The 20228-nt window shown below is 42.6% G+C and overlaps 1 protein-coding gene and 1 non-coding gene across 2 annotated transcripts in view; one reads left to right on the top strand and one right to left on the bottom strand.

The window, feature by feature from the left end:
* The window catches only part of MDH1B (malate dehydrogenase 1B), a 21065-nt gene extending 1758 nt beyond the window's left edge, over window positions 1–19307 (bottom strand). Inside the window, exons 1-7 of the mRNA XM_007469986.1 lie at window positions 19283–19307; window positions 14084–14196; window positions 10544–10678; window positions 10209–10351; window positions 7618–8114; window positions 4282–4423; window positions 2820–2983 (exon numbers count right to left, since the gene is read on the bottom strand). Coding sequence (XP_007470048.1) covers window positions 2820–2983; window positions 4282–4423; window positions 7618–8114; window positions 10209–10351; window positions 10544–10678; window positions 14084–14196; window positions 19283–19304 — 1216 coding nt within the window. The 5' untranslated portion in view covers window positions 19305–19307. The remainder of the gene's footprint in view (window positions 1–2819; window positions 2984–4281; window positions 4424–7617; window positions 8115–10208; window positions 10352–10543; window positions 10679–14083; window positions 14197–19282) is intronic.
* TRNAG-CCC (transfer RNA glycine (anticodon CCC)) lies at window positions 9172–9244 on the top strand. The gene has a single exon. It is a non-coding gene; the product is annotated as a tRNA-Gly (tRNA).
* Window positions 19308–20228: the final 921 nt, after the last annotated feature.

Here is a 20228-nt window from a genome sequence, read left to right as displayed (position 1 = left end):
CCCCCCCCGCCGAGGTAGCCCCTGAGCCCGAGCATGTGTCCAATCTTGCCTTTGCTCTTCCAGCCTACTACTGCAGTCACAGAGCCAAGGGGCAGGCACTGGGAAGGGAAAGTCGGTGATCTCACAGTTCCTAGTTCCCAGTTTAAATGTGCTCCAAATAAAAAAAATGGATAATGCTTATTACTAACTGAGCAACCTTCAGATAAAATGCCTCCCGTTTTTTGTGTCTCAATCAAATAAGAAAATTATTCTTGCCATTCTAGTCATCAAAAATGTTGTCAGTATGGAGGTTCCTTAAAAAACAAAAAATAGTTACCATATGATCCTGCAATCCCACTCCTGGGCATATATCTGAAGAAAATTCTAATTTGAAAAGATATATGCACCCCAATATTCACTGTAGCACTATTTACAATAGCCAAGACGAGGAAGCAACCTAAATGTCCATTGACAGATGAATGGATAAGGAACATGTGTTTACTTTTATACAATGGAATATTACTCAGCCATAAAAAAGAATGAAATAATGCCACTTGCAGCAACATGGATGGACCCAGAGATTATCATACGAAGTGAAATAAGACAAAGACAAATACCATATGATATCACTTATATGTGGAATCTGAAAAAAAAAAGATACAGATGAACTTATTTATGAAACAGCAATAGACGCACAGACATAGAAAACAAACTTACGGTTACCAAAGGGAAAGGGGGGGCTAAATTAGGAGGACGGGATTAACATATATACTCTAAAATACGTAAAATAACTAACCAACAAGGACCTACTGTATAACACAGGGAACTATACTTAATATTTTGTAATAACCTATAAGGGAAAAGAATCTGAAAAAGAATATATATATATATAACTGAATCACTTTGCTGTACACCTAAAACTAACATGACATTGTAAATCAACTATACTTCAATTAAAAAAAAATGTTGGGCTTCCCTGGTGGCGCAGTGGTTGAGAGTCTGCCTGCCGATGCAGGGGACACGGGTTCGTGTCCCGGTCCAGGAGGATCCCACATGCCACGGAGCGGCTGGGCCCGTGAGCCATGGCCGCTGAGCCTGCACATCCGGAGCCTGTGCTCCGCAATGGGAGAGGCCAAAACAGTGAGAAGCCCACATACTGCAAAAAAAAAAAAAAAAAAAAAAATGTTGTCACTAGGGCAAAATACTGAGGAGACTCAAGAAACCAGGATCTAAAAGACTTTTCCATAGAGGATGTCCCAGGCCCTCTGTTCACTCTCTATTTGAGAGCCAGCCTTATGAGTGAACAACGGATGAGGGTTTACATATGTGTTACCATTTCAGGGACACAATGATCACTTGCTCTTCACCTCACTTGCCCCCAACACTGAACTGCTTATTGATGAATTCCTACAGAGATTAATTCAACTTTTTTTTTGGCTGCACCGCGTGGCTTGTAGGATCTTAGTTCCCTGACCAGGAATCGAACAGTAGAAGCGGGGAATACTAACCACTGGACAGCCAGGGAATTCCCTAATTAAACTTTTACAGATAAAGATGCGGTTTTAGATGTCTATTTCACTAAAAAGGTAACATAGTGATTTGAACTCACACTTGCTGATGTTCGTGCACATTAACTTTAATTGAACACGACACATTGAGAGTCTACCCATGAAGGAGCAACAAGTAGACCCAGCCAAAGCCCTGCCCTCAGGGTGGGTGAACTCTAATGCAGAGGGTATATGCAACTAACCACCCCATCCATAAAGGCAGGCTGTGATATGCTCTCTGATAGAGGAACAAATGCTATGTGAGTACAGAGGAGAGACAGAGATTAATTCTGACTTGGGGGATTTAGGGAGATTTCCGTGAGCTGCACCATAGTCACTGAAACAATGGGAAGGATCGTGGTTCCATTAATAACATAAAGGATACAAGAGGTGGATCAGACTGGGGAGGACGACAACAGGTTCAGTTTGGTGTTTGTTGGTTTGAAGTGACAGCATGACATCCGGGTGGCAATGTTTGACAAGGTAGGGCTCAGCAGCAAGGCCCAGGCCTGGAGCTTTGGGAATGGATGGGCTTGTTCAAACAGAATGTAAAGCACAAAGGGAAGACATGCTCTAGGTAGAACCTACAGTGCACAGAGCATCAGCTATTCTCTCTTTCCTATTTTTCAAAAAACAGTAGAAGTGCTCTGAATAGTTTTTAGCAGATTAAAATAGTAAGGATATAAAAATATATCCACAGTATTTGTGGATGGATTGCAGGCTTTCCACATTCCAGCTGCTGCCTGGTACTCTGAGATCTGGGTCCTGCTGTACCCTTTGTATCGTGTGTCTGTGTCTTTGCTCCTGCAGCTCCTGTGCCCAGATGTTCTTCCCATACTTGTCTGTCAGGTAAACAACTACTCAAGCTTGCAGGTGAGACTTCCTGAAGTGTCACCTCCTTTATGATGCCGGTCCTGATTCTTCCTGCTGCCTGCTGAAAACTGACCTTGCTTTCCCTTCCTCAGTAGGGATACAGTGAGAAAAACTTAACAGAATTATTTCATTTATGTATGTGGCTCTCCTTTACTTTGCTGTGAGCTTCCTGAAAGGCAAAAGCCAGGCCTACTCCCTATGTATGTTCCCAGTGCATGCACACAAAATACTGTTGCACTGCTGAATGGATAACTGAAGGAATGCATGCATGAATGAATGATTATGGAACTGTGAAAATCCAGAGAGCTTACAGAGCCTTTAAAGAGGTAGGAGCCTGTCTAGGTAAGGACACAAAAGTAGGAGCACAAGGCATACATGGAGGTTTTAAAATATTGTAAGATACGAAAAACCCAGATTTACCTTCACTCAGTACCCCTAAAGACACAATCTCCCCAGGGGGTGAGCCACGGTACCAGTATTTCAATGTAGTGGCTATACTGTGTGCAGCTAAGATGCCCCCAAATTGTCTTCCTGTGGCGGTGAACTTTTTAAGACTTTCCACAAATTCTCCATTTACCCACTCACTGTAAGGAGAGAAAGAAACAATTTTACAACGGAGGAGGGAATAGGAATGAGTAAGAATGTTCACTGGGTCAATGGATCTGAGTACAAGAAATCACCTCCACAAAACAGAAATATGACTTCCTGTGCCCCTTCCTCAAGCTTCTTTAGTCCCATAAAGAGTCAACTGAAAAGTAATGAAACAGAGTAGAAAGGAGTCCTAAAGTTTCAAACTAAAAACTTGATACCATAAATATGGAACACAGAAAAGTGGCCAAAGGCTGCAAGAACAATTAATTTCATCACAAAGAATTTATTCTCCATAGAGGCTATCTTGGAACCAGTGGTATCCTTCATTTTAAATAAAATAGTACCATGAAATGTTGAATTATTCACATTGAGAACTAAGGAAATAATTAAGTTTTCTAATCTGAAGTTTAAACTCGGGGAACAGTCCAGCTGGATTAGAAAAAGCATGAAACAGCTGCCCTTGCTAAGCTGGCACGATACAGCTCCAGGAGATGCTGCCCGCACCCACGCAGCAATGCAAGACAATGAGTCCAGGGACACAACTTCTAGGTGTGGGTAAAGGAAGGGAAGGGAAGAAAGGGGTGATGGAAAGGACATGCTACCACTGGGAAAGTGCTGCAAAGTTTCGAAACTTGTTCCAAAGGCGTTCCTCCCCCTCCCTCCTTCCATGCCCTTTTCGTAATGGTGGTGTTGACTGTGACAGGCACGGTTTCTAAGTGCTTTGCCTGTCTTAACCCATTTCATCTTCCCAGTTACCCTCTAAGACCCGTACTCTGTTACCATTTCCACTTGGCAGATGGAAAAACCGAGGCACAGAGACATTAAGTAACTTCTCTAAAGTCACACAGCTAATGAGTGGCTGAATGAGAATTCCAACCCAGGTGGCTTGGCTCCAGAGATGGTGCCCCTTACCACGTCTCAATTCTGCCTTTCCTGGAACCCAACACCCAGCATGGCCTGGGCCTGCTCACCATTATAATTCCTTATTCTCGAAGCTTTTTCAACTAATTTCAACTTGGACAGAGGTCTTTACATTAAATGAGATTCACTTTACATATGTTTGCTTTAGTGATAACATTAATGGAATCTGTGAAATAAACTGGGCCTGGGGACTGACTAGTTGAAATTCTGCGGAATTCTCTACATTTCTTCAATAGAAAGCATAAAGGGGGATGAGTGTGAACAAAGTTACTTCTGCACACAGATTTCTGAGATGATTTTTAAATGATTATCATAACATCACACGTTTATTCAATATTGTTAGACTACGTCACTTAAAAAGATACTGTACCTATCACAAACCAGGCTTAAAACAGGGCGCGAATAGCGAGGAGGGCCCCAAACAGCACTCTCATATCTGTAAACCTTGGCTTTTCTCAGATCGACGTAGTTATTTCCACTAATATTACCCCAAATTATCACATCTTTGATGCCTGTGAAGAAAAGAAATTTAAAAAAATAACATAATATAAAAAATTGACTGTAGTCTACTTTCTGTTTGTGTGTTTGCTTTACAATTGGTCCTTTTGCTATAAGACAGACTTAAGTTTACGCTCCCTAAAAATGTGCAAACAATGTGGATCATCTCCTTAATCATCAGAGTCTGGCCATTCCTAATAATGCACGTGGATGGTGTGAGCATAGGACTGACTTCAGGGAACACTGAAATGCTCCCTGAAAGAAATTGCTACTGAAAATTATACCCCCGCTCTGGTCCTAACTTCACCACTCTGCTTGCCATGAAGGGGATTTTTTATCTGCTTTGATTCTGACAGAGAGTCCCTGATTTTAGACTGGAATCGAAATTTGGGCAAGTCACTTGACTCCCTGGGTGGCTTTCGTTTCCTGCAGAATGGAGGTGCTGGAATAAGAGGACCCCGAGGAACATCTTAATCAACAAAGAGATATTGAATTAGCTTGTATGTGTGAGGCACTTTTAGGTGGGAGGCTCAGAAGAAAACAAATCAGCCCAAATCCTTGCAATATTCTGGGGGTAGAGGGGAGTGGGTGAGGAAACAACTACTGTACAACGTGATACATACTACCAAGAAAAAGAAGAGGATGGAGGTAGAGAGAAATAGGAATTGGTATTTCATATGATTCTAATATACGAAATTCTCTCTAATAATTCTCTCTAATAATTGTGGATTTTCTGGGAATGTATCTGAAGTGAAAATAGGGGATTTTATTGATTTATTTATAAACTTATTTATTTGTTTAAAAACTTAATTCTCTTAAAAGGTCATACCACTTTCTATTACAGAGATTAAATTCTTTTCTGTTCTGTATGAGATAAGATTGCTGTTGGCTTCAAGTAACGGAATATCCTTCTGACCTGGCTTAACTAGAAGGAGTTTACTTTTCTCAGATAACAAGTCGAGGTAGGCAGTGACACTGGGGCTTGTTAAGCAGCTCAAAGATGTTACTCTCTTGGCCTTCCCCTCATGGTCCTAAAATGACTGCAGCAGCTCCAAGTATCACACTCTTACAGAGTTGAGTTCAAAGGCAGGCAGGAGGGAAAAGAATTTTTCTTAAAGCTTTAAGGCCCTTTATAGCTCTAAATGCCTTAAATCAAGCTAGAGAAAATTATAGCGGACATCTGCTTTTTTTTTTTTGTCCTGACATCTCTTCCTCCTTTTTTTCTTTAAGAGCATACTGGTTTTTCTTTAAATAGGTACCCTTCCCCAATTTCAGTCCATTTGGTTTGGGTGAAGCTGTCCTCACCCCTCAGGTCTATCAATAGGCATCAGACCTAGACTCCAGATTTCTGGCCGTACTGACTGACTTGGCGAAGGGCATGTGGTCCAAGCGCAGTCAATGAGATATTATTCTGCTACTTTTATACAAAGAATCGAGAGAGAACGCTCTTTTTCTACTGGGGTAGTTAAGCTATGATGCCGGTAGCCATTTTGCCACTTTTTAGAGAAAGTCTATCTGAGAATCAGATAAAAGCTGAGGAAAACAGAGCTGAGTGATGAGCCAGGTGAGAGCACAAACCAGGCTTGACATCATCACTTGAACCCCAGCATCCGGCTATGCCCCAAATAAGAACTACTCCTGCACTCTTCAGTTATGTGGAAAAAAAGCTCTGACTCTGGTCGCTTTGAGTGGACTTTCTGTCACTTGTACAGAAAGAGTTCCAACTAAGCCAATGTACATAGTCTGAGAAACAGGTTTATGTGTGAACTGAACGCAAGGGATATCCTAAAAAGGTTTGCTCCCCTCTTGGCATCTGGAATTCTCCTGGAATAATTCTCCCTGATGGTTTTTCTAGTTCATGTTACTTTGTTTAACTCTGTCTTTGTCGTTGCCAACTTCCTCCTTACTACTCCACTGACAATTCCACTTTAACAGCCGTCCCTCTAACATTTCCCGTTTTTGTCCCAGCTTGTCTCCACTTTTCTTTTTTCTGCTGCTCCTGTGCTTATTGGCTTTGAATACAGCAGGGTTTAGAAGTTATGGTACCACCAGACCCACAAGAGAGCAGCTTTCTGGTTGAAAGTGCCTGCCCTGTTTTAAATTTTGTAACACTGCCTCTTCTTGACACTTTCATCAGTGTATCATAGATCTTTTGTGAGAAATCAGTATCTACACATATGCATATAAGGTTGATAACAGAGATAAAATGATTAGGTAATGTTTTCCTACTGAAAAATTTTAGTATCCATTTGGCTGAGGTATGCAGTGACCCTGGGCGTAAGACACTAATGATTTGTATGCAAGAATACCAGAAGTTATGGTCCTAGGGCTTTGCCCTAATGTGTTAGGGGCTCACCGAAGTCCCTTATAGCTCTGACTGAGAGCATTCTAGGCTCACATTTCAGTGTCTTCCCAATTTTGCCTGAGGTCATGCGTTGCACTTCCTGGCATTCTAAATGGACTTCGTTGCACCTGCTCCGTCTAAGGGCACAAATGGCTAAAGTCTGTCAAACATGACAAATATTTTTAGATACAGCACTCCCCCTTTAGATACAAAAATCCATTTTCTGATTCTGTCTCATCCTCCTATGATTTTGACCTCTATAAGTACAAAGATTATTAGAAGCAGAAACTGATCAGATAGCATAATCACCTTAACAAGTTTACTATCCTTACAGATGTTTAGCTTGTATCGGGCACTCCTCCAAGCACCTTAGAAACATTATCTCTTTAAATCCTTGCATCAATTCTAGGATGTAGGTGCTATTTACATCCTCGTTTTACAGGTGAGGAAGCGAGGCACAGCAAGGTTAAGTGATTTGCCTCAAGTCACACAGGTGGGAAGTGGGGTGGGGTCACTTTAACAGAGCCCTGAGTATTTTTTTAAAAAACACCGATTACATTAGTTGACGGAAAAAAAAAAAAAAAAAGGAATATTAAGTTTCAAATTACTACTTTAAAAATAGAAATCTTATTATTTAAATATTTGTTTCTTAAGTTTTAGAATGATGGGAAATGATCAGCTAGTCATAAAAGCTAGTAGAAAGAAAATGCACAGTAGTGAAATCACACAATCAGAAGTTCTTGGCCTCTGCTTCATACTTTCTAGTCCAGATATCCCGACTGATTTTAGAGGGGACAGTGTTCTTCCTCGCTGCTGTGAAATCACGCTGTTTAAAACCAGACACAAAAACGAGAGCTCACTCACATGACGGAGTCGTTTTCAGTTTTCTGGCCAGCGCCGCCTTCGCTTTGCCTTCTACGCCCAAGGCCACGGCGATAATATTGTGGGTGAAGTTTGGGGCGTATCTCATAAGCAAGGACGTTTTGAGATTCACAAAGGTTTTTCCTCCCACAATAATTCTGACGGAATCATGAGCATTTTTCTCAATCAGGGATCCGTAGAGGTGGCACAGAGTAGCCCTGCTTCGGATGCAGTCTTCCAAACTGTACACCTCCTTGTCGACGTGGTCGTCGAGGAAGATGATCACGTGGGCCTGGCGGAAGGCCTCCTCCGCTTGGGTGCAGACGGACACACTCTGCAGGAAAGGCGACGCCAGGTCCTGAGCCTCTTTCACAAGGCTTGTGAGTTTCTCTTCTGCCTGCTTGTTGTCAAATAGGTTTATGCTAATTTCCACATGCGGTCCAAACACTTCACCACTTGTCAAGATGGGAATTAGGTTGTAGCAGGCAGGAGCCGATGCACTAATAAAAATGCAAAGCCAATTACGAATGGTTATCTTTTGCTCTCCTTTTCAGGCTTTATTCTTTTTTTTTTTTTTTTTAAAGTACCAACCATATATAGAAGTCTTTTTTTTTTTTAAATAAATTTATTTATTTTCGGCTGTGTTGGGTCCTCACTGCTGTGCGCGGGCTTTCTCTAGTTGCGGCGAGCGGGGGCTACTCTTCATTGTGGTGTGCGGGCTTCTCATTGCTGTGGCTTCTCTTGTTGTGGAGCACGGGCTCTAGGCGACCGGTCTTCAGAAGTTGTGGCTCACGGGCTCTAGAGCGCAGGCTCAGTAGTTGTGGCGCACGGGCTTAGTTGCCCCGCGGCATGTGGGATCTTCCCGGACCAGGGCTTGAACCCTGTGTCCACTGCACTGGCAGGCGGATTCTTAACCACTGTGCCACCAGGGAAGTCCCCAGGCTTTATTCTTAATAGATATTCTTCTGCACGTGCATTAATAGGGTTATTTAATATATTAAATTGGCATATACAGCTGCACAGACATTTTTAAGGCTAGAAATCAAAAGTAGAACAAAATAATTCTCACTGCTAACTTCTTGCTTTGGCCATCTGAAAACAATACCAAAGTAAGAAATGTACCTGTTTATAAGGCTTTTCAAATTAAATAGAATAGGCAGAAAGCAAAATTTAAAAGAACTGTGTCATATTACTGCAATTATGTGTTTACATTCTTTTTTAAAAACGATAAGGAAATCAGTTTCATTTAACCATAACTCTTTTCTATTTTGTACCCTTATCTGCAAAGTAATGACATCTTTTAGAAAGGCCTATTTTTCCAAATCCTTATAAAGAAGCCTAGGATCAACACAGGCGAGGTATCATGTATCTGAGCCCACAATTCAGCTACTATTTGAGTACTCTATAGCTTGGCTGATAACTGAGAACCCTAATGACCCCTGAGGGGGAGTTTAGAAATGCATCCAGGCATTTTTTCACAGTGGGTTTGGAGAGAGGCGCAGTGGTGTTTTCAAGAGCATCTGTACCATTTTAATCCTTCAAAAATATCTAGGGGCTTCCCTGGTGGTCCAGTGGTTAGGACTCTGTGCTCCCAATGCAGGGGGCCCGGGTTCAATCCCTGGTCGGGGAGCCGGGTCCCGCAGGCCACAAGGAGGAGCCCGCATGCCGCAAATAAAGATCCCGCGTGCTGCAGCTAAGACCCAGCGCAGCCAAATAAATATTAAAGAGATTCTAAAGCAGATGTAATATTATTAAATCTGGGTGTAAAGTTCATGTACGGTTATTACATCATTCTCAGTTCTTTTCTGCATTTGAAATCTTTCATAATAACAAATAATTTTTCAGATGAGCCTGTGTATTAGGATACACACATAGATACTAAGAAGGGCAGTGTGAGAGACAGATTGAGAGGTGGGGAAAGGAAAGGGGGAGGGAGAGATAGAGCAAGATGGACAGCAAAAGGACAAAGAGAGAGACAGAGCACAGAGATAGAGAGAAAAAGCAATGACAAACATTGAATGTGTCCACCCACCGCTGAGAGCGAGAGTGATGAGAAAAAGTGAGAAGGGGTAAGAGTGAGGGGGGTGAGGTTACAGAGAATGAGTGCAACATGGAAGAGCCAAGGATGAGGACAACTCTAGCAAGTGGGAAAGAGGAAGAGGGCAACAGTCAGGAAGATGGGGGAGGGAAGGAAGGAAACAAGGGAGAGGGAAGGAAGGACAGTGAGGCGACGAGCAGGATCATATGAGCAGCAGACAGCATGAGACACACAGAATGAGGGCAGGAGAGCTGGAGACGGTTATGCAAAGTAAACACCTTTGCTATAAAGTTGCTCTTAGATTTAGTATGTATGTGTATTATATGCATATTACATACACATTAAATCTATATATAGTCTAAAACTCATACATGGGGCTACACTAGGGGATATATAGGCACATACATATATTCCATATCTATAATATTCGTATACATACATACAAATCTCAAACTTGACAACTCAGATATTCTTCCATCATGTAATTAATCCTACATCATTGTCCTTCTAAACATAAAAAGCCAACCTCACGAATCCTGGGATTTGACGGTCCCACCTGGTGATCCAGACCTGCAAGGGGTTGATGAGACCTTTCAGGGCTTCTTCCTCCAGCTCTTTTTCTATGTGTGCCCCCAGATTCTCTTGAGCAACTGTCTTCATCAGCTCAGTCGTCATGCTAGAGGTGACACCATAGTAAAGCTAAATATTGGGAAAGAAAAAAATCAACACCAGAATAGCTGACAATGGCTATAATGGAAAGTTCTTGTTTAAAGCCCAAATAGAGTAAAAAGAGAGCTGAGAGAATACCATAGAAAGCAAGACATTGGAAAAATATAATAATAGGAGAGAACAATAATGTTTTAGACAGATAAATCAACTTAATTTGTATACCTGGGCATGTTCTAGGAACTCGTTATATCCTCCCAAAAGCAAACCCTTTCCTCCACGATCCAACAGCTCTCTCCAGATGATGGGGGAATTTTTGTGACTCCACTTATTCTTTTTACACAACTCTTTCAGCCACTCCTATTGAATGATATAGTCCACAAGAAATGACACATTGAATCTGTCTTGGAATTCAATTCAATGCTTTAGAGTTCAAACATTAAAATACTAGTTGTTTTTTTTTTTTACTACCTCTGTGTATACATAATAAAATTTAGATATCTTTAAACTGTAAAATATAAATATAGAAATAGTGATGAGTTGAGTAACAAATTAATCAAGTAAGAAAGAATATTCTTCGAATTCATCGACCAAATCAAGGTACTGAATGTTGCTCTCTTTCCTGAGTAGACCTGAAGTGCAAGGGTTTGGCTTAAAAAACAAGCCAAGTTTTCCAACTCAAACGGTCTTCTGTATGAGATGTCTCTGGTCTTAGGGCCATATAAATTTGATATTGCTTTCCAAATATGTGAGTATAGTTTATATTTTTTAGATTGAATTAATGAGCTAAAAGTTATCTTGGGATTTCTGATAATATTTACTAGAAAAAGTTTAAATCATCATTATCTGGTTTGTGTACACCAGGCCTTCCAATGACAATATCTGCATAGAGGCAGAATGCAACATTTCTAGGGTAAAGTACATGGCAACATTCTTGTCTTTGGAGGAATGTATCATGAAGCTACCTTACAAATAAAATCTTACAAATGAATTTCCCTTGTTGATGTTTCCACCATGATGATTCCCCCATGGCCGCTCTAGTCACAACGTAGCCTGACCAGTGAAATACTGGGAATCTAGAAGAAAGAGACTCTACCTCAAAGGACCTTCAGCAGCAAGCAGGGCATGGTGATGTCCTGGCAGGAGCTGGAAGAATATGTACAGGACTGGACCCTGAGGGTGCTGAATCAAGAGTGGAACATAAAGCTGGACAAGAGAGAATTTATCAAAATGAATCACTCTTCTGCTATTCAAGAGTGTACACACTGACAAAGACCTCAGAAGAGAGTGCCAACATGTTGCTAGGATGGCTCTTCAGAGCTCGGAGCAAGGGATGAAATAAAATGGAAATGCCAGAACTGTCATAGAAGACCATGGAAGAAGGGATGAAAAAGCTTAGAAAAAATGGGCTCGCTAGAGTGGATATGCTATGACGGAAGGCTGGAAAACTATTGGTCACCTATGTTCTCTGGAAGGGCCTGGAGGACACTACATTCACCAAAGTGACAAGGAATGCACTGATGAGAGGGGTCTCAGCATCACTGAGAAGCCTGGTGTGGCTGTCAATTCTGGGCCATGGCTGTTAAATGACATGCTCTTATAGAGCTAGGCCCCATGGCAATTGGGATGATAGAATTCTGAAATAAAAGAGGACAGGGGGCAGTGCCCACCAGAGAACATCTATTATGACAGAAGCACTAAGCCACCCAGCAGTAAGATAACTTAGACAGCTGAAGGCACAATGGGGACATGAAAAAGTTAGAGCTTGTGCAATGGTCTGAGAAAACAAGCTATCACTCATCAAAGCTGATCTAGCCATTGCTGCTGCCATTAACAGAGATCAACGCAGACCTCCTGTTAATGGCACTATCCCTCAAAGACAACAACCAGCCTCTTGGTGGCAATCTGATTACATTGGACCCCTTCTACCCTGGAAAGAGTAGTGATTCACCTTGATTTTAATCAACAAATATTCTGGATAAAGAATTGCCTTTATTGCTTGTAGGACTTTGGCCAGCACCCTGTTCAAGACTTTTCAAAATATTTAACCTACCAACATGGGATCCTGCATAACATCACTTTGAACCAAGAAACCCATTTTAAAGTAAAGGATGTATGACATTGGGCATGAAACCAGGGACCCACTGGCCCTATCATATATGGCAACATCTAGCAGCATGATAGAGGGATGGAACAACACACTGAAGATGCAGGCACCAGCTTAGAGACTGATACCTTGCAAGGATGGGGGTACCATCTTTCAGGATGCAATATATACCACAAATCAATAGAGTTTTGCCCCAATAGGTCGAATACATGAATCCAGGAACCAAGGATGGAGTTAAGAGTGACACTGCTTACCATCACTCCCAGTGACCCACCCAGGGTGCGGGGTGCTTTTATCAGGAAGAGTCCCATTAAATTTTAATCTATGGCTGCCACATGGTCACTTAGAGCTCCTGTGCCAAGAGATCAGCCAGTAAGGAGAGGAGTTACCATCATGGAAGGGGTAATTGCCTCTGTTGATCAGGAGCACGTAGGGCAGCTATTACCCAATGTTGGCAGGAAAGAATGGTTGGCATCTAGGTAACCCATTGGGGCATCCTTGGTAGTGCCTTGCTTAATTTTGACAGCAAATGGACAGGTGCAACAGTCATATCCTGAAAAGGGAATAGAGACGAGGGCTCAGGCCCCTAAGGATACAGGTGTAAGTCACCACCACACCTAATAAGTCACCTGAATCAGCAGAGGGTGAGAGGAATCTACAATGGATAAAAGAGAAGAAAGGTGATGAGTCAGTTATGGTGCTGAATGATGTTTAGTGCTGAAGTGATGTGCAGCGGAGATTATTGTTCATTTAACTAAACTTCCTCTTATAAAGTTTCCCCGGGGAGAGATGCCAACCAGAATTCTGGAAGAGCTGTTCCCAGATGGTGTGAACGTATTATATGCAGCACGTGGATCCAAAAGGCACAACTGGTGAACTAGCAGATCCTGTCACGTGTAGTCCCTATTCCTCCTTCGTGACCAAGGCACTCATTCCCCCTGCCACGAGGTGTATTGGCTGATTGATGGCTCAGTGCTGAGTCTCTCTCTGGAAACTGACCTCAGCCAAAGGATGTTCCCTTGCCTAAGGTTAAGTCTCTTCCCCAGGGCAGCCCACATCCCATGACTGTTAGCTGTAGGAGAACAAAAGCCTGGCCTCCTTGCCTGTTTGCGGGGGTATCTTTGAAGGGCCATCTCAGCTTCAGAGTTCCCTGCAGGGCTGGCTGAGCCCTTTGTTAGAGCTGTATGGCAGTTCAACTTCCCCCATTGCCCAGTCCTGCTGCCCTCATTCCTTCTAAGGATGTTGTTCCCAAGAGCACTCCCCAGTAAAGGAAACTCCTTCACCCAAATTTCCATCTCAGTCCCAAAGAAGGGTGTGTCAAATAAACAAGCCCCTCATGTCATTAGAAATCAATATGAAGGAGAATTGAAAGTTAAAAAGTGCAATATAAGCTATGCGGATTCTTGGGGGGAAAATACCAGCCAAATTGATTCTACTTACTGGTTAGGGCCTCATTTGTTCTATTAGGTACTAGGAAAAAAATATATAAATAATGTTTTGAGGCTGATAAGTCAGGACTGATTTTGCTAATATTAAAATATCAATAGTACATGAACATTCATTACTGGAAAGCTATCTGATACGCTAGCTAATATTTAATTAAATCAGAACACATTTTTCTGTGTGTGTGACTTTAACAAACTGTAAAGGCCTCTTACCTCCCAAACATCAGGATGTTGTGTAATTTTATGTATCCGAAAATCAGGAAGATTCTTTTGTAAATAATCTGCCAGAAGTTCTGCTTTAGCATAATATGGGCAATCTGCTCTACCTAAAAAATTCAAATTAGCAATATTTTCTTTCATCACATGGAAATTATCATGTAGTTACAAGTATTTGTCATATAATTACAGAATTAATCACACAGTTACAATATAATTTATATAGAGTTATAGCATAAACTGCCATAACATAAACTTTTGATTTTTATTATATTGGCAAAATAAAATGAATTTCATAGGAGATCAGAATCATTAGTAATAAAATGTGGAAAGGAAAAAAGACTATAGAATATTTATTTTCCTCCAGTGCTACATTAGACCTCACTTCCTCTAAGAGGCTGCCAGGCTACTAATTAAGCATGAACTTACTCATAATGAACCACTCATTAGTAGCTACTAAAAGGCAAAGTGTGAAGTGAGCAGTGGTGGTAAAATCACATGTGGACTTGATATGTGTGCGGAGAGTTTTGCGGGAAGAAGTGGAGGGAGAGAGAAGAGTCTGGCTTAACTTCTTTTTTTCTGGCGTGGCTATAGGTGATCCTGACCTTACTAGAGAGAAATCATGGGTGAGAAGTTTAAATTATAAAGTGCAGCTGCAAGTATCTGTAGTATATCTAAGTGGATATGACCAGCAGGCAGCTGCACCTGCAAATCTGAAAAGGAGGCCTTATGTAATAGCTTAGGATACAGATACTGCAGGCATAAACACAGAGAAAGTGACAGCCACTAAAGTTGGTGGGACTGGATGTCCGGTAGAGTAGGAGGGGCAGGGGCCAAGGGCAGAACCCTCTCTATAGCATTCTTCCCCGATTACTCCCAATTCACCAGTTCTTCAACCTCCCCGGTGACTTCTAAGCCATCAACCCCTCTCAAACTCCCCCTGGCTATTGGCCTTCCTGTTTAGTTCAAATCCATGGCTCATGAATTCAGACCACTCTTCTGGTTCGTGTCTTCAATTCTCTTGCCCCACTGTGCTTCTGGCAAAGTAAGCCTGGTAAAAGCCCCACACCTTGAATGAACCCAGTAACTTGCCTTTTCTGTGCCTGGGTTTCATGTACTTGGCACCCCTGGATAAACATGGTAGCAGAGCGGCACCATTATAAATTCATGGTCACCAGTCTCAACTGGCCCTCAGCTCTTCCTGGAGATCCCTCTGTTTCCCTTGGCAACACTCTCTTGTGGTCTCTACAATTACCATTGCAAACTGTCTACTTCCTTCAAGCCCCTTCCTTCTCTCCAATATTTTTCTGTACTATCAGAAGACAACAGAAAACTCTGCTTTCTACTTTACGCAAACTAAACCAAATCATACAAAAAGGCACCAGTTGGGAAATCCCGCAACCTCCTGCCATCAAACCTCCTGGCCTATCTGCATTTGGACTCATCCTTTCCTTCTTTCTTCTATTCAGTGGAAGAGGGATCCTACCTCTTAACCAGATCCAATCTCACCACTTATGCTCTGAACACCACCCTCTTCCACCTCCACTGGTTATCCCCTTTTTCTAGCATCTTAGCTCTGTTTCTAGTGGCCTGTTTCTACCGTAACTAAAATATACTCATTATATTTAAGTTTTTCCTGTCCTGAGAAACAAAAAGCCCCTTCAGTCATTGCCTTCTACCTGCCCTTTTCTATTAAAACTTGAAATAGTTCTTGAAATAGTTCTCTACACTTGCCATCCCCAGTTCCTCACTTCCATTGATTTCTCATGCCACTGCAGTCGGGCTTTTCCCATAATTCTCTAGAAGGTCACCATGGACCTCCATGTCACTAAATCCAATGGATACTTTTTGATCTTTTTCTTGTTGACCCTTGGTAGCATTTGTCTCCCTTCAACTCTTGAAATACCCACTATGGTGGGGGCATCCTTCAGGTTTTCTTCCTACTTCTCTGGCCACTCCTCATTATACTTTTAGGTTCCTATTCCTTTATTAATGCATTAAAAGGTTAGCATTCTACAAGGCATCTTATCTTCACACTCTATGATCCTTCCTGGATAATCTCTTCCACTCCTTTGGTTTCAAGTAGAAATCTGTATTTCCAGTTCAGAACTACCTCCTTATCTAGATGTCTGCACCCTCCTGTATTTTTTCAACTCCTTCTAAATGTCTCATAGGCACTCAGCATGTCTATGACAGATTTTGCCACCACTCCCCTACTAAATTTGCTCCTTCTCTTATGTTCTTTACGTTCATCTACCCAGTTATTTAAGAGTATTAACAGTACCCAGAGTATACAGCCTACTCTTCTGCTTTTTTTCAATGACTTCCCATCTACCCAGTTATGCAAACTACTGCTTGAGAATAATTTTAACTCTTTCTTCTCCCTTCCTTTCTTCCTCCACCTCGTTAAATGTCTAGTCCTATAGATTCCCCTCCCTAACATCTCTCCAATCCATTCACTTCTTTGCATTTCCATTGCCCACCTTCCTAGACCAGGCCACCAGTATTTCCTTCCCAGACTACAGTACCTAACTGGGCTCTGGGCATCCAGTCAGTTTCTTCTCACAAAATGCAAATTTGATTATGTATCTCCTTCCAAAAACCTTCCATGTACTTTAGATAAAGTTTAGAATATTGAGAGCTTCCCTGGTGGCGCAGTGGTTAAGAATCCGCCTGCCAGTGCAGGGCACACGGATTCGAGCCCCAGTCCGGGAAGATCCCACATGCCGCGGAGCAACTAAGCCTGTGCAATGGACCTCCATGTCACTAAATCCAATGGATACTTTTTGATCTTTTTCTTGTTGACCCTTGGTAGCATTTGTCTCCCTTCAACTCTTGAAATACCCACTATGGTGGGGGCATCCTTCAGGTTTTCTTCCTACTTCTCTGGCCACTCCTCATTATACTTTTAGGTTCCTATTCCTTTATTAATGCATTAAAAGGTTAGCATTCTACAAGGCATCTTATCTTCACACTCTATGATCCTTCCTGGATAATCTCTTCCACTCCTTTGGTTTCAAGTAGAAATCTGTATTTCCAGTTCAGAACTACCTCCTTATCTAGATGTCTGCACCCTCCTGTATTTTTTCAACTCCTTCTAAATGTCTCATAGGCACTCAGCATGTCTATGACAGATTTTGCCACCACTCCCCTACTAAATTTGCTCCTTCTCTTATGTTCTTTACGTTCATCTACCCAGTTATTTAAGAGTATTAACAGTACCCAGAGTATACAGCCTACTCTTCTGCTTTTTTTCAATGACTTCCCATCTACCCAGTTATGCAAACTACTGCTTGAGAATAATTTTAACTCTTTCTTCTCCCTTCCTTTCTTCCTCCACCTCGTTAAATGTCTAGTCCTATAGATTCCCCTCCCTAACATCTCTCCAATCCATTCACTTCTTTGCATTTCCATTGCCCACCTTCCTAGACCAGGCCACCAGTATTTCCTTCCCAGACTACAGTACCTAACTGGGCTCTGGGCATCCAGTCAGTTTCTTCTCACAAAATGCAAATTTGATTATGTATCTCCTTCCAAAAACCTTCCATGTACTTTAGATAAAGTTTAGAATATTGAGAGCTTCCCTGGTGGCGCAGTGGTTAAGAATCCGCCTGCCAGTGCAGGGCACACGGATTCGAGCCCCAGTCCGGGAAGATCCCACATGCCGCGGAGCAACTAAGCCTGTGCACCACAACTACTGAGCCTGCGTGCCGCAACTACTGAAGCCCGCGCGCCTAGAGCCCGTGCTCTGCAACAAGAGAAGACACCACAGTGAGAGGCCTGTGCACTGCAATGAAGAGTAGCCCCCACTCACTGCAACTAGAGAAAGCCAGCGCACAGCAACGAAGACCCAACGCAGCCAAAAATAAATATAAATAAAAATAAATACATCTAAAAAAAATATTGAACGTGGCTCACAAGAATATACATTATCTAACTCTGGCCTTAACATATGATAGTCTCTTCCTTGTACTCTATGCTCCAACCCTACTAGATCTTTTTCAATTTTCTGCTTATTGTATACTCTCAAAAATCACCAAACTAGCTTTCCTCATTGCAGCCCCACTCCCTGCTACCCGTGCCTAATTTACTTTCCTCCTCCCTACTTATTTCCTCTCCGATAGGTAACACTCATCTTTCAGGACCCTGATTTAAAAATCACTTCTTCTGGGAAGTCTTTGCCTAAGAAAGGTCCCCTGCCACTGCCCCTGCTCCTATAGAACCCAGCCCTGACACTGCCACAAATGCAACATTCTCAAAAATACTCTTCTGAATGAATAAAAGAGCAAAGGAAATAGGTTTTCAGGCAGATGGGAGATGACAATCGTGTTAAGGCATCAAAGAGGTCAAATAAGACAAGGACCGGACAGCTTCTGTAAAGTCACTGGTGACTTCGGTGAGGGCCATTTCTGAAAGGAGGCAGAAGTAGAAACCAGATTGAGTGGAAGGCGGACCTGGAGATAGAAGAGCAGTCTACCCTTTTGAGAAACTTGCTGAGAGGAAAGGAGGCAGGTACAATAGCCTGCTGCAGTAAGAGCCTCTTTGGTGGTTTTCTGGATGCCAGTCGACATTTCCAGTCCGTCCCCTCCATTGCTGACAAGGTGGGTTTCCTAAAATGCAAGCTCATTAAGATACCCTCCTGCTTAAACGTTTTAAATGACTCCTCATTGCTTTCAGCATACAGTTCAAACACCTTTGCTTGGTGTTCTTGAAGTGCAAAGATCTGGCTTCTGCTCCCATTCTTGCCCCAGGTCCAGTCACTTCCTCCATATCCAGAGGCCATGACACTTCCAGCCTCTGTGCCTTTTTCTGGAATGTCCTCCCTATTCCAAACCTTCACAAATCAGCTCTTGTAACACCCCCCAGAGCCCTGTGCACATACCCCTCATTGCATTAATCACACTGTATCAAAAGTACTTGTTTACATGCTTCTGTATCCCAGGAGACTGAAAGCTCCTCGAAGGCAGGGATGTGTCTTTCCCCTCACTGTATCCCCTGTGTCCAGCAGTGCTTTGTACAGTCACTGCCCAACATACATTTTTGAATGAAAGCATAATAAAGCCTGGGTGGTCCATATAGAGGCTGGAGTTGCTAGAACACAGGCCAGTTAAGAAGATCTCTGGCAAGCGGTCATAGGAGGAGAGAGTAGCTGTCGGTGTTTTGAGCGATCTGCGGGCAGACGCGGGGGTCACTCACCAGCGAGTACGAATTTGGCCATGGTGAAGCCAGGACCCGCGGGCTTGAACCGCTGCTCCACCGTTTCCAGGTAACCACGCCGCTCAGGACTTGGCGCAGGCGCACTCTGAAGCTGAGCGCGGACTCTGGCGCCCAGCTGGAGAGGTTGCGTGTTGGGGTACACAGTTATACACTGTTATTAAAAGCTCTGTGGTCTCCCCCCGTGCCTATTCCCTGAAGCTAAGAAAAACTAGGCAGTTTTTCGGTAGGCTTTCTTCACTCCAAGTAAACTATTTCCAACCTCCCGCGAACATAACACTTTTTGACCTATGAAGGATCCGTAAAATCTCGCGATACGCTCAGCTCGCGGGGAAGCTGTATGTCCGCGCTTCTGTATTAACCCTGGCGCTCTGAACTAAGGTGAGTGGAGGACGAGCATAGGTGGAACAGGTGGTTGTACTACGCTTTAGAATTCTCGCCTTTCAGAGAAAGGTCTCAGGAGTTGCCCGGGAAGTAAGTTTAGGGAGGTGGGTTAATACCAAGAGGTCCAGCTTCGGAAGGACGGACCCCTGACACCGGTTCTGAGACCTGGTGAGACTGTCTGGTTGTTATCTCCAGACAAGCGCAGGCCACGTGCATCACTTTAGTTTGCTGCGTCTTCTGAGCCGTTCTACTTGTCCAAGTCCTTATTCTTAACAGTTCGTGTTTACCTGTAGTTAAATCCTTGTGTTAAAAAGTATCCATCAAGGTTAAACCCTTGTTTTTCATTGACGACATCTTCAAGGCAGTGGTAACATAAAATGCCTTACTGCAAAGAAAGCAGGAAAACTTTTCCGTCAGAAATCCACTTCCTTTTTTATTTTTTTAATACCTTATTTGTACAACGATTACTTCCAAAGTAACCTTGCACCTTTAAGACTGTGTATATACACATTGTGGTAGAAATGGAGAAAGCCCATATTGCTAA

Source organism: Lipotes vexillifer, unplaced genomic scaffold, assembly GCF_000442215.2.
Source record: "Lipotes vexillifer unplaced genomic scaffold, Lipotes_vexillifer_v1.1 scaffold341, whole genome shotgun sequence".
Classification (NCBI taxonomy): domain Eukaryota; kingdom Metazoa; phylum Chordata; class Mammalia; order Artiodactyla; family Lipotidae; genus Lipotes; species Lipotes vexillifer.
This window is presented reverse-complemented; position numbering and strand designations above follow the sequence as displayed.